The sequence below is a fragment of the Malus sylvestris genome, chromosome 9 (assembly GCF_916048215.2).
Source record: "Malus sylvestris chromosome 9, drMalSylv7.2, whole genome shotgun sequence".
NCBI classification, from domain to species: Eukaryota; Viridiplantae; Streptophyta; class Magnoliopsida; order Rosales; family Rosaceae; genus Malus; species Malus sylvestris.
This window is the reverse complement of record NC_062268.1, coordinates 3369844-3383775: the sequence shown is the minus strand read 5'-3', so window position 1 is coordinate 3383775 and position 13932 is coordinate 3369844. Positions and strand designations below refer to the sequence as shown.

Sequence of the window (13932 nt, the reverse complement as noted above, 5' to 3'; positions counted from 1 at the left end):
TAGACTGCACCCTCCAAATTTAAGAGTTTCTTGATTAATTTGGACCCACGATTATGCATGATTAATTTGGACCCAATACTATGCTGATGTTGATTACCAAATGTACCACTCCATTCCAAGTGTGCGGCTGAGAGATGATGGTAAGACTTCAAAATTTCATGTCGTCTTCATAAATTTTCTAGGTCACCAATTTTTTTCACTGTGATTACGTATTGATCTTGCACATCAAGTTTGTACAGACTTCTCGACGTTTCATGAATCAAACAGAAAACTGGAAGAGACATGACAAATTGGAAGTGCTAGAAACCTCCAATGCCTCCCATATTAAACCACTCTTCCACTCTAAACTTGCTCAAACGATCGACGCACTCCAATCACAAAACAGTCCAGTCCAATCCAGTCCTGCGTAGCAAACAGACCATAATCGAGCAATTTCACCTAAGAACATGTCACCTGCTCTCTGCCTCTCAATCTCCCTCTCTCCACTCTGCAAATCCCAGGACATTTCAAAGGACACCCAACTCCCCAAAAACCCTAAAAAACAGAACCCATGTCACAAAACTCCCTCAAACTTCAAATCTACCAGAAGGTCGCTGTTAAATTCCACTTCACTGGGACTGACCCTGTTAGGAGCTGCAGGACCCCTCTCTGTTTCTAACCCTGCAAAAGCAGAGCCAGAGCCAGAGAGCCCGGCCGCGTCGACTTCGAGCAGAATGTCATACTCCAGGTTCTTGGAATACTTGGACCAAGACGCTGTGAAGAAGGTGGACTTGTTTGAGAACGGCACCGTCGCGATCGCCGAGATTTTTAATCCGGCGTTGGAAAAAGTCCAGAGGGTTAAGATTCAGTTGCCTGGACTGCCACCGGAGCTGCTGAGGAAAATGAGACAGAAGAACGTAGATTTTGCAGCTCATCCAATGGAGGTTAATTGGTTGCCAGCAGTGCTGGATTTGTTGGGAAATTTTGCTTTTCCTTTGATCCTGCTCGGGACATTGCTGTTGAGGAGTAGTTCTTCAAACGTGCCAGGAGGCCCCAACTTGCCTTTTGGACTTGGAAGGTATACAATTTACCAACTATCTCATATATGGCATTAGCTAGTTTTAATTTTCCGGAAAAACTTTAGCAGTGCACCTTTAAGTAATGAACTTCTTTCGATTTGCTCTCTCGAATTTTAATTTGTTTTTATCATTTGAATGGACGACATTAATAATTTAGAAGGCAACTTTTAATTTGTTTTTGTCATTTGAACGGACGAAATTAATAGTTTAGAAGGCAAATCAAAACAACGGACTAAGTTTAGGTTGCATTGCTAAATACTTGGCATATATTTTGTACTTCATATTAAGTCAAGGCCGAAATTCTGTATGAATGACATATGTTCTTTATTAAGGAATGCACAAAAGTTCTCTATTGTACAATATTGTTGAAGAACGTATCGACTCCATGTTGATACGTTTCGTTGACGATGATGATATTGCCACATTATTGATAACACATCAATAATAAAGAACAAACGTCTTTACATTTTTTTTTAATCTTTTTGTCAAACGATAAAATTGTTCGATTAGATGTTAGATTAGGAAGCCGACATGATGATAACCCATGTTGTGGTGCAAGGGCACACTCATCTCCACCACTGTAAGTTAGGGTGTTTAACGTTCATGATTTGATTGAACTGAATACTTGACATGATTTACGTACTCTTATATTATATGGAGCAACAGGAGCACAGCCAAGTTTCAGATGGAGCCCAATACAGGGGTGACATTTGATGATGTGGCCGGAGTCGATGAAGCAAAGCAAGATTTCCAAGAGATCGTTGAATTCCTGAAAAACCCAGAAAAGTTTTCTGCAGTTGGAGCAAGAATTCCCAAAGGGGTTCTTCTTGTGGGGCCGCCAGGGACCGGAAAGACACTGCTGGCCAAGGCCATTGCAGGTGAAGCGGGGGTGCCTTTTTTCTCTCTGTCAGGGTCAGAGTTCATTGAGATGTTTGTGGGAGTAGGAGCTTCTAGGGTTAGAGATTTGTTCAACAAGGCGAAGGCGAATTCTCCGTGCCTGGTTTTCATTGACGAGATAGATGCTGTGGGGAGGCAGAGAGGCACAGGAATCGGCGGCGGAAATGATGAGAGGGAGCAAACTCTGAATCAGCTGCTCACTGAAATGGATGGGTTTAGTGGGAACAGTGGAGTGATTGTCATCGCCGCCACAAACCGCCCTGAAATTCTTGATTCTGCTTTGCTTAGGGCTGGCAGATTCGACAGGCAGGTAAGCTAGCTGTTACTTGTGTTCCAAGCTTTCCAACTTTCTTAAGTTTTTGAGCTGTGACTGGTATTCGAAAACCGGGTTAATTTTGTCGTGTTTCTCGGGCAGGTTAGCGTTGGATTACCGGATATAAGGGGAAGAGAAGAGATACTAAAAGTTCACAGCAGCAATAAGAGGCTTGATAAGGATGTTTCTCTGAGTGTTATTGCCATGAGAACTCCTGGATTCAGCGGTGCAGACCTTGCAAACCTCATGAATGAAGCTGCCATTCTTGCTGGTAGGAGAGGCAAAAATCAGATAACAATGAAGGAAATCGATGACTCGATTGATCGAATTGTGGCAGGGATGGAAGGCACAAAAATGACTGATGGGAAGAGCCGAGTTCTTGTGGCTTATCATGAAGTTGGCCACGCTATTTGTGCGTAAGTTTGCATTCATTCTTCATTTAGCTGTCGCAAACGTAGGTTAGGTCAGTAATACAGCAACTTTTTTCAAGCCTTTTGAACTAAATGTTATGTATTCTTTGTGAACTGCAGGACACTGACTCCCGGCCACGATCCAGTGCAGAAGGTCTCCTTGATTCCTCGAGGCCAAGCACGCGGTTTGACATGGTTCATACCAGGCGAAGATCCTACTCTTGTTTCTAAGCAACAACTATTTGCTAGAATAGTTGGAGGTCTAGGAGGTAGGGCAGCAGAAGAGGTGATTTTTGGGGAACCAGAAATAACAACTGGTGCAGCAGGAGACTTGCAACAAGTCACACAGATAGCAAGACAGGTAAATACATAATACTTTAATTAACGCAAGTGTAGAATGAGAAAACGAGAGTGTGAAAATCACTTCCCAATCTTAAATGTCAAGAACTATGTACCAAAAAGTACTAGAGAAAGTTTACAAGTTTGCCATTCTTTGCAGATGGTGACAATGTTTGGGATGTCGGAGATTGGACCCTGGGCGCTGATAGATCCGGCAACACAAAACAGCGATGTCGTGCTGAGGATGCTGGCAAGAAACAGCATGTCTGAGAAGCTGGCGGAGGACATTGATTTGTCAGTGAGACAGATAATTGAAAACGCATATGAGATGGCTAAGAAGCATGTGAGGAACAACAGGGAGGCCATTGATAAGTTAGTAGAAGTGCTTTTGGAAAAGGAGATTCTCACAGGAGATGAATTCAGAGCAATTCTTTCTGAATTCACAGATACTTCTATGGCAAAGTTGGATAGGAAATCAGTAAGGGCGATGATTGAAGCCTAGGCATATATCACCATACATGTACAAACTTTTTGCTATCACATACTTGTAAATAATGTAAATCACTCAGTAACTTTTGGATACATTTGTAGACGTGGATAGAGTTACATTAAATATAACATACTACTATGTCTATATATTCGAATTTGAATTTCTCATGCTCGTAACAAACTTTTTTTAGGAAAAGTACTTTCTAAAAAAGTATTTCCAAAGAGTACCAGCCCGAAATTAACAATTAAGCACGTACTAACCTTTTTCAACAAACGTGTGGTTAAGTCACTCTGTTTTACTACTTTGTTTTTTTTACTACTTTGTTACGTGCCGAGACTTCTCCCCAAATCCAATCCAATCCAATCCAATCCCCATAACCCAAGTGCATGGTTCGGCTTCCAAACCCAACCGCCAACAACTGTAATTCAAACTTTGGCTCCAAGAAGGAGCAATGTCTCCATCTCCTCAGCCGGTGCTCCACCTTCAAACACCTCTCTCAGATCCACGCCCAAATCCAAGTCTCCGGCTTTCAAAACAACCACTTTCTCCTCACCCAACTCATCCGCTTCTGCGCCTCGTCTCCCGCCAAAAACTTCGCCTACGCCCGAAACCTCCTAGACCACTCTGAGTCTTCCCCGCCGTCTTCATGGAACTTCCTCATCCGTGGCTGCGCCTCCAGCGACTCGCCCCGAGAGGCCATCTGGGTCTTTCGAGCAATGCTCGCCCGCGGCGTTCGACCCAACCAGCTCACCTTCCCTTTCCTGATCAAGTCCTGCGCTTCGGCCGCCGCGTTGAAAGAAGGGAGGCAAGTGCATGTGGGAGTCGTGAAGTGTGGGTTGGACTGTGATGTTTATGTTCAGAACAATCTGGTTCATTTTTATGGGGAGTGTAAGAACATTAAAGATGCGCGGAAAGTGTTCGATGAAATGTCTGAGAGAAGTGTTGTTTCCTGGAATGCAATTATAACCGCTTGCGTTGAGAATTTTTGGTTGGATGAGGGAATTGAGTACTTTATGAAGATGCGGGGTTGTGGGTTTGAGCCAGACGAGACTACAATGGTGGTAGTGTTGAATGCGTCCTCGGAGCTTGGGAACTTGAGCATTGGGAGATGGGTTCATTCCCAAGTGATTGAAAGAGGGTTGGCTTTGAATTGTCAGTTGGGTACTGCACTTGTGGACATGTATGCAAAGTCTGGGGATTTGGGTTATGCTAGGATAGTTTTCAATAAGATGGAGACGCGGAATGTGTGGACGTGGAGTGCCATGATTCTAGGGTTAGCACAGCATGGGTTTGCCAAGGAAGCCCTTGAAATTTTCCGGAAGATGCTGAGCTCGTCAGTACGCCCAAATTATGTCACCTTTCTTGGGGTTCTCTGTGCTTGTAGCCATGCTGGACTGGTAGAAGATGGCTACCGATACTTCAATGATATGGAACATGTACATGGGATTAAACCCATGATGGTACACTATGGTGCTATGGTGGATATCTTAGGTCGTGCTGGCCGTCTCAACGAGGCCTATAGCTTCATGAAGAGCATGCCCCTTGACCCCGATCCCATTGTATGGAGGACATTGCTTAGTGCATGCACTACTCATAGTGCTAAGGACAATGAAGGGGTAGGAAACAAAGTAAGAGAGAAGCTGCTTGAATTAGAGCCGAAAAGGGGTGGGAATCTTGTGATGGTCGCAAACATGTATGCTGAAGTTGGGATGTGGGAGAAAGCCGCAAATTTGAGGAAGGTTATGAAAGAAAGACGGATGAAGAAGATGGCGGGGGAGAGTTGCATTGAGTTAGGCGGGTCTGTCCATAAGTTCTTTTCCGGCTATGATTCCCAAGCTGGTTACGAGACTATCTACCACTTACTAGATGTATTGAGCTTGCACATGAAGTTAGTTAACATGTAATCAAAATCAATTGTCATGTAACCTCTTTTATTCAAAATTCATTATCAGTGAATTTACTCTGCAAGCCCGAATTGTGATTTCTAGGATTCAAGAAACTCTGTATTTCAGTCGTAATGGAATTCATTACATTCCGAAAAGGGTCCTCGTTGTTAGTATGTGATCGTTAATAAAATGAACTCCTTCGAGAAGCATTTTCAATCCCAAAGAAAATGGAAGAAAAAGAAGCATCTGTAGTTTCAATAACTAAAAACAGGAAGTTTACAAATCCTTGACCCCTCCGACAATGAGCCTCTGTTTTCCCATACTATGCAGATTGCACATACAGTAGCCCGAAAGAAAGAACGAACGAGAAAACTGCTACCGAAACAAATATATTGACCACAAAGAGAATCCGTTTACAGGTGCCCTATTATTTCTACTAGAGATGTGTAAGTGCCAAATACAACAACTGCAGCACTCAGTACTAAAATAAGCCCTATAATCAACATCTCACATCCAAGGCGTCGATAAATACCTGAAATTTTAAGGTAGCAAAAGCACGGCAATATAATCGATGCTGTTACACTCAGAAAAGCTCCGACAAGAGACATGAGATAAGCGAAAAATGGAATAGCCAAAGCTACTACAACGGTGCTGATCACCAAGGTGGTGCTGGCTAACATGCCGATGAGTCTTTTGTTGTAGTGACTCGGAAACTTCTTCTTTGCAGCATTTACAACTGGTGTAACCATCAAAGCATATTTGGATATCGGATTGACCAGCGTGGTGTATATCGCGACTTTTGAGCTAATTTTGTGAGTTGGGAGATTTAAAGTTATCTGCGATTGAACCGTAGATCCAAACATTAGGTACCCGAAAACTGCCATTGATGCATAACAGATGGTGCACAAGATGAAGCATAGGAGAAGAACCTGCAACAAAGAAACAGCGGATTGATAAATATGCTGCAACAAAATAGCATGAATGTCACTTGGTAACAAGTTTTTACTTACATTGGAGAACTGACGTTTGTTTTTCATTGAAGTGTAGAGGGTAGGGAACACCGGATGTGCGCAGTAACAAAAGGCATACAAGCTAACAGCGGTAGGGATTCCATTCCACTTCAGTGGTGTGCCCTCTTGATGAAATCCGATTCCTTCAAAAGCACCAGTCCACAAAATCGAACCGAGGATGATGGCAGATGCTAAAACTCCACTTGCAGACACATAAGAAAGAAGGCTCAGGTTATCTAACCAAACTGTTGGCAGAATAATGAGGGCAACAACAATTATGAAGCACTGTTCTCCGCCAATTCTTAATCCAGCCACGTCTAATTCCACGCCGGGAAATAAGTTGTGTAAGTTATCTCCTTCTAAAATTAGGAACCCTGTTGCAACGAAGTAGAGTTCTACATTCATGAAAATCGACAGCAGAACTCTTCCCTTCTTCCCGAATGCGCGCTCACCTATGTCCGGATAAGTTCTGATATCAGAATCCACATCCATGCATCTCTGGATTAACAAGCCCGAGTAGAAGGCTGAAGCCGCGATTAAGAAAAGGAAGATCAAGCTTAGCCATCCTCCTGATGCTAGTGCATAAGGAACTGACAGTATCCCTACTCCTGAAAACCCAAAAAAAAAAAAAAAAAGCACAATTTTCGATATTAAAATCTCGTACTCTCCTGAGCTAGAAGTGAAGAACATTTTAAATGCAAATGTAACAATATGAAATCATACACAGATCAGAATTCATGGTTCCACATGAACTAGATTATATATAGCCCCGGGTAGCGATTTTCGTACTTCACTATTTTTTCATATCAACTCCTCTTCGTTTTCCCGCGTTTAGGTCGAATAAATCAAAGGAGAATATAGTGACAGAAGAAAGAGGAGAAGCTCAAACAGAAGAAACGAGAGTGTGAAAATCACTACCCGTCTCTCACATGAGGTTAGGCTACCATTAGGCTAACAATGTGAAAATAACATAATAATTTGTTCATAACTAACTTTTGTTGTGTGCAGAATGAAGAGGCAAGAAATTCTAGCAAGAAACACCAAAAAGGTTGAGAAGATGATAAGTTCGTAACTTAATTAAGCTTTCTTAAAAAAAATCAATCTGAGAAGTAGATAATTACCTGAGAGAGCATTGAGCCCATTAAAACAGGTTTTGAGGAAGGAGGTTGTGGCTGTAGTTTGGTGATGAAAGCTCGACTCTAGTTTTTCTTCTACCTTGCTTCCAGCTTGCTCATGTTGCTCCTCACCAAGGATTAGAGGCAAGCTCAAGGATGATGACTTTTCTGAAGAATCAGCATCCATTGAGAGAGAGAGAGAGAGAGAGAGAGAGAGAGAGAGGTGTCAAAAGAACTAGAAGGGAAGAACAAGAATGAATCCAGACATATATTATATGTAAGGCTGGTGATGATGTATATATGTAAATTTGGTAGTATGTAGTGTTTAAAAATACTTAAAAAAGGTTTCAAACTGCACACTGTTTTTGTTTTGTCCTAATTAAGATTCATTAGGTTTGGGAGCAGGAACGAATGCGACGACGAGTCGACTCAATGCTGCAAAACTACTATTTATATTTTTGAATTTTTGCACAATTGTAGGAGCCAGCTTTTTTCCCAGAAAAAAATGCAGTGTTCTATGACACATACATACATACATACAGAAGATGACAGTACATTAATACAGGCAAAAAAACAAAATAATAACACTGAGAGGGACTTATCTTTGAAACTTGAGTAACTAAAATACGAACACAACAAAACAGCATCTGCTCCATATTTTGTATATTATTCATAGAAAAAACATAACCAAAGTTGTTGAGTAATTATTTACCACAAAAAAAGTTGTTGGGTAATTTCAAAATCGTTTAAAAGGCCGAAATCCTGGGGACCATTGACAGTCCATGCTCTTCATATAAAATACGGTTATAAGTATAACTTATGCGCAGTTATTGACTCCAAAAATTAAAATAGGCAGATAGTATTTGTCTATTTACTCTCCGAACATTTAAATAGTTCGAGTAGTGATTTTCGCACTTCATTATTCTTTATATTCACTCCTTTTTATTTTTTAGTGTTTAGATTGAAAAAAATCAAAGAGAATCTAAAAATACAAAAGAGGAGTGCAAATAGAAAAAACGAGAACATGAAAATCACAACCCCTCTCTCATATGAGGTTAAGCTACCATTAGACTAACAAGGTGAAAATAACATAAGCAAAGTTGTCGAGTAAGTATTTACCACAAAATAAAGTTGTTGAGTACTTTTAAAATTGTTGAGTCGAAGCCAAAATCCTAGGGACCATTAATAATGTATGCTCTTCATATAATATAAGGAAAACTAATGAAAATGACTTGAAAACTTTGAGTTTTAATGATAAAGACAAAATAAAGGGTAAAATGAATAGTACCATAATTGACTTTTTAGTGTAAAAATATGATTTTTCGTTAAAGTGAACAGTACCATAAGTTTTTCATTAAAATTCTCTATAATATATGATTATACGAGTTATCGACTCCAAAAACAAAACGATGAAAAGGAGAGCAGTTATATTCTTAAATATGTAGCCTCGTGATGTTAGAGCAACTCCACCGTGGGAGTTTGCTCGGGGGACAGTGGACCAAACAGGGCCCGAGAGCTCGAGTGACACACTCCAGCATTGGGAGCCCGAGGGACAGGGGAGGCCTAAGCGCCAGGCCCGTGGGGAATTGCCAGCCCGAGAGCTCAAGGTGGATCTGACGTAAGGCGACGTCAGCCATAATATAAAATATTAATAAAAATAAAGTAAAATAAAAATAAATTAAAAAAAAAAACTAAAACCCAGGCTTCGAACTCAACGGCTCTCGCCGGAGTTCGTCGCTGAGGTGATGAACACCCACAGACAAATGGCAAAGATGGGTGGCTGAGGTGTGGGAACTGCTGAGCTTGAAAAATGGCACAAAAAAATGGCAGAGATGAGTGGCAGAGATGGGTCACCAGAGATCGGGACCGTTGATGGAGGCTGAGGTGGGTGGGATGGTGAAGATGGAGGAAGAGAGGCGAGGAGGGATTGGTGTGTTGGGGGCGGGGGGAGACGGGTTGAAAACCGGGTGTGGCTGAGCTGGAGAAAAAGAAAGAAAAAAATGGTGCGTTGGCACCATGTGAAAAGAAGAAAATAATAATTAAAAAAAGGTTTTGGAATGGTGTGCTGCACCATGTGAAAAGAAATAATAAAAATAATTTTTTAATAGAAAATTGTACAAATTATAAATCATATTCGAAATTACAAATAAAATTATTTTGTATTATTTAGAAAAAAAACTAATATTTTATTGCCTATTGCCAGGGTTATTGAAGTGCAACGGTGGAGATGCAAAAGATGGTTACTGTTCATTTATGGTAGTTACTATTCATTGAGTGGATAGCATAGTGTATTATTATTTGGGGGAGGACTCCCACGGTGGAGTTGCTCTTAGAGCAGTTCCACCGGAGGTGGATTTGCCCAGCACCCAGCCAAAAAATCAGGTTGGCACCCTGTCAATTCACTTTAGCCCGCCCAATTGCCTGGCACCCAACCCAAGCCAGGCAACAAACCAGCTCATTCTTGACAGACCCAGAGACCGGCCTATCTGACGCCAGCGTGACATCAGCCACCTTTTTTTTTTTTTCCGCGCCAGGTCGGGTCAAGGAGGTTTTGAAGAAGGCCAATTTGTAGGATTCAGAGCAAAGGGCGGTGGGGATGGCGTTTGGGGGCCTTCGACGCCCTCTCCGACGCCGGATGGTCGAGAGAATTGGGGCCGTCGATGGAGATTTCACCCAGAAAATTAAAAACCCATTTAATTTTCAACCTCCATTTGGGGTTTGTGGGATTCAATTCATGAAACAACCATTGATTGCAGAGATATTGTAGAGAGATCTAGGGGAGAAAGATCTGAGGAGAGCTCAAGCTCTCGGCTTCATTGATTGCAGAGATATTTTGTGTTTGATTTGTTGAAGATTTTGAAGAGGAAGAAGAAGGAGAGCTCACGGGAGTGAGCTGGAAAAAAGAGAGAGGGAGAGAAAATAGATAGAAAGAGAGGGAGAGAGAAAGAAAGGACCGGAGAGGGAAAGCAAGAAAAAAAAAATAAAAAATAAATTAAATGATAAAATATTAATTGATATGAATAAAATAATATAATATTAGATAGGCTGGGTGCCAGCGTATTTTAAAGGGTGGAGATGCTTTGGCCTATTACTGTTCACTGGGGTTTATTACTGTTCACTTGAGTGGATAAATGCGCTGGATGCTGGCATAAAGTCTTTAGAGGTGGACTTGCTCTTAGGGTATAAAAAGCCTTAAAGTGGGATGGTGAATCTGCCTACACATGATACATGTGATTTGGATTGACAGATATGATTGGTCTGCTGTTGCACTGCTTTTTGATTAATAAATGGATTAGGTCAGAAGTCTCATCAGATTTAAGAAGAAGAAATCAAAATAGGGTATATTTAATTTGACATGCTGCATGAACTGCTTTGAATTAGTAAATGGGAGAATTGCACACTAAAGAAATCAAAGCACGGCTCATGCAAATTTCGTATCAGTTCACTCAGTTTGTGGATTTTCAAATCAAAAGGGGTCAGGATTCCCAATGCAAAGGAGATGTTATTTTAATTAGAGGGTATTAAAAATTAGGCTAAAAACAAAGAAGAAAGATTTCTACATTTTTGTTTTCTTTCTGCACATTTATATTTATTTATGATTGTTCGATTGAAAAAAATTAAAAGAGAATCAAATAATAGAATTAGGCATAAAAGGAAAATGGTTGTGTTCAAATCTTTACCCAAAAGATAAACCCTAACCAACCAAGGTTTTGAACGCAAAAATGAATTAGAGCCTTACATCATCTCGATCACATTACTTATTAATTTTGAGTTCGATTCTTACATTCTAACGGCACGAAGAAAGTACTTGACAAGGCATTTAGTCGATTAAAGAAAGCCATGCAAAATGAGGTACTCGATTGGTGGCCATATTCAGATTCAGAACCAGCCTTCCCTGACATGTCATCGTCCTGTAATTTGTTTTGCTTTTATGTGGGAGAAACCCATCATGGTTTCTGCCTCCATGACCCAGAGAGACACACATAAATAGACAAAGAAAAGAGAGTAAATTGTAGCAATGGTCCTTCAACTTTAATCAAATTGAAGCACTGATCCCTCAACTAAAAATTCATTATCATTGGTTCCTCTACTTATCAAAATGTGTAGCTATAGTCATTTTCATCAATTTCGTCAAAATTTTGTCAAAATAAGTTATGTTGGAATAACCATTTATATAATTAGGGTCCCTCAACTCATCAAAGTGTGTAATTATGATCATTTTCGTCAACCACGTCAAAAAAAATTGTCAAAACGAGTTATGTTGGAATGACCATTGCTACAATTGGGTTAAAGTTAAGAGATCATCATTTATCTAGTTGAATTAAAGTTGAGGGACCAATGGTAATGAATTTTTAGTTGAGAGACCATAGCTGTACATTTTGATAAGTTGAGGGATCAATGGTAATGTATTTTTAGTTGAGGGACCATTACTCCAATTGAATTAAAGTTAAGATATCATAGCTACAATTTACTCAAGAAAAGAATGTGAAAGTTGTCTAATTTGATACAGATGTTGAGATTACCTCGACAACAAGGAAAGAAAGAAGAAAAACCTGGACTGTGCACAGTTGATAAGAAACTTCATACAAATTAATGTATAAAGGGCTAAAGGGTAGAGTGTATTTTTAACTTGATCTACTACAATCGCGGCTCTTGGCTCTGGTGAATCAGTGTCACCCCACTTCCCCATTCTCTAAGGAGGCAATGAAAGCCCCACGCAAACAAGGCCCCCAATCAATCACTGCTGTACCACACCATCAAAAACATTGATGTGATATGGCCCATAGATTTTTTATTTGAACGCTGCTTGGCTGCTGAAGTTTCAGCAAGAGCTCCTGCTTACACCTAATTCTGAATGAACATATGTTCAAGTTTTGATTAAAAAGCAAAAGCTCCTGTTTACATTTAATTTTAGATGAACACGTGTTCAAGTTTTGATTTCTTTAATCAAAACTTGGACACGCATTCATCCAAAATTAGGTGTAAGCAGGAGTTCTTGCCGAAACGTTCGGCAGCCAAGTATTTTCCTTTTTATCTTGATAAGACTGGGGAAAAGTTTTTTGAGTGCGGGGTTATATAATATTATTAATTTACGTATTGTAAAGGAAGTGAATTATATAATTAATATGTAAATAGTAGATTAAGACAATGTCAGACATGCTCAATTAAGTTTAAATTTAATAACATCACACGACATGCACATGTCTTAATTAAGATGATTTATTATAAACCAAAATTATTGTACAGTACTACCAAGACAAAGTGAACTTGTTTGTTACACTCTTAAGGAGAAAAATTTGTAGGAAGCTTTTTGAGTGACACAAGTCATACTAGCATCCACTCAAAATATGTCACTTGGTAAGCATTAAGTACAATATTTGTCGTAACTTTTATATTTAAAGTTTTCAGAATTTTCTCCGAATTAATATACACCGTGAAATTTATCTAATGTCCTGTTTTTTCCTTCATTCCACTTATTCTTTTTCTTTGTCAGATTTTCTGCCCAGCCTTCTTTTCCCCTTTCGTTGTTTTGTTGTATTTTCTTTGAAAAATCTGAAAAATTAAGAACCCACATTCTCTAACTTGTCATATCATGGGAACTAGAAAGCGACCAACATTGTCCTTTTATTCAATATAATAGTTGATTTCATTATATAAACTTGACTTGATTAACGAATGACTCTCTAACATCCAACAAAGATGATACAAATTAGAGATAATATAATGTTTAGATAAAGATGCCTCCATGATTCTATTGGTTTATGTGAATCAGCCTCATATTATCATACGATGTTACTAATTTATGAATTATAGTAAGAGTGAATGATATAGTTGATATATAAATAGGGGATCAATAACATTATGACAGTACCAGACAAGTTTAATTTAGTTTAAATTGAATAACGTCACTCGAAATGAGTGAACCTTGATTAATATGATTTATTATAAAATAATTATTGTGCAGTGCTAAAATAGTGCCAAGAAAAAGTGAAACTTGTTATATCTAGGACCATATAATTTCTTATGCTGAACGGATAAGGATAGGTAAATCCTATGATTCCTATCGTCTTGGTGTGGAATGGAAAATCTAGTTGATAGGGTTTGGATTTTCATTGGAAACTCATGTGGGAGGCAGGGAGGGTTCTAGTTGCTATATGTTCTACAATTTTTAGCTTTTTTTTTTTTTTTTTTTTTTTTGAGACGCAACAAGTTAAGAAATAGATAGAAGACTGGTTGTACACATGTTGATGGAACATACACAACATGTGATTTCCTCTTTCTTGTGTAATTGTAGGCCAAGCCCAAGGGAAGACTACATAGGATGGGCCACAATAAGGAGGTCTTAATATAATGGAGTTCCAACAGGTCCAGGTGAGTCATGATGGAACTGATGTCTAAGAGGGGATTCGAGGA

General features: G+C 39.6%; 2 protein-coding genes across 2 annotated transcripts; one reads left to right on the top strand and one right to left on the bottom strand.

The window, feature by feature from the left end:
- Positions 1-277: 277 nt before the first annotated feature.
- LOC126583716 (ATP-dependent zinc metalloprotease FTSH 6, chloroplastic-like) lies at positions 278-5475 on the top strand. Its single transcript, XM_050248222.1, has 6 exons — positions 278-1057; positions 1725-2265; positions 2371-2684; positions 2799-3039; positions 3178-3495; positions 3957-5475. Exons 1-6 carry the CDS (start codon positions 447-449, stop codon positions 5409-5411), a joined length of 3480 nt encoding a protein of 1159 aa, XP_050104179.1. The 5' UTR covers positions 278-446; the 3' UTR covers positions 5412-5475.
- Positions 5476-5621: 146 nt separating this feature from the next.
- Positions 5622-8023, bottom strand: LOC126583715 (amino acid transporter AVT1I-like). Its single transcript, XM_050248221.1, has 3 exons — positions 7525-8023; positions 6404-7011; positions 5622-6322 (listed from the first exon to the last, which is right to left on the bottom strand). Exons 1-3 carry the CDS (start codon positions 7703-7705, stop codon positions 5807-5809), a joined length of 1305 nt encoding a protein of 434 aa, XP_050104178.1. The 5' UTR covers positions 7706-8023; the 3' UTR covers positions 5622-5806.
- Between the last annotated feature and the right edge of the window lie 5909 nt (positions 8024-13932).

Coding starts and splice junctions, on each gene's coding strand:
- LOC126583716 (XM_050248222.1), top strand. CDS start 447: ATGTCACCTGCTCTCTGCCTCTCAATCTCCCTCTCTCCACTCTGCAAA. Junction 1,058..1,724: donor TTGCCTTTTGGACTTGGAAG/GTATACAATTTA, acceptor ATGGAGCAACAG/GAGCACAGCCAAGTTTCAGA. Junction 3,040..3,177: donor TCACACAGATAGCAAGACAG/GTAAATACATAA, acceptor CATTCTTTGCAG/ATGGTGACAATGTTTGGGAT.
- LOC126583715 (XM_050248221.1), bottom strand. CDS start 7,705: ATGGATGCTGATTCTTCAGAAAAGTCATCATCCTTGAGCTTGCCTCTA. Junction 7,012..7,524: donor TGGGCTCAATGCTCTCTCAG/GTAATTATCTAC, acceptor TTGGGTTTTCAG/GAGTAGGGATACTGTCAGTT. Junction 6,323..6,403: donor ACAAACGTCAGTTCTCCAAT/GTAAGTAAAAAC, acceptor TCTTTGTTGCAG/GTTCTTCTCCTATGCTTCAT.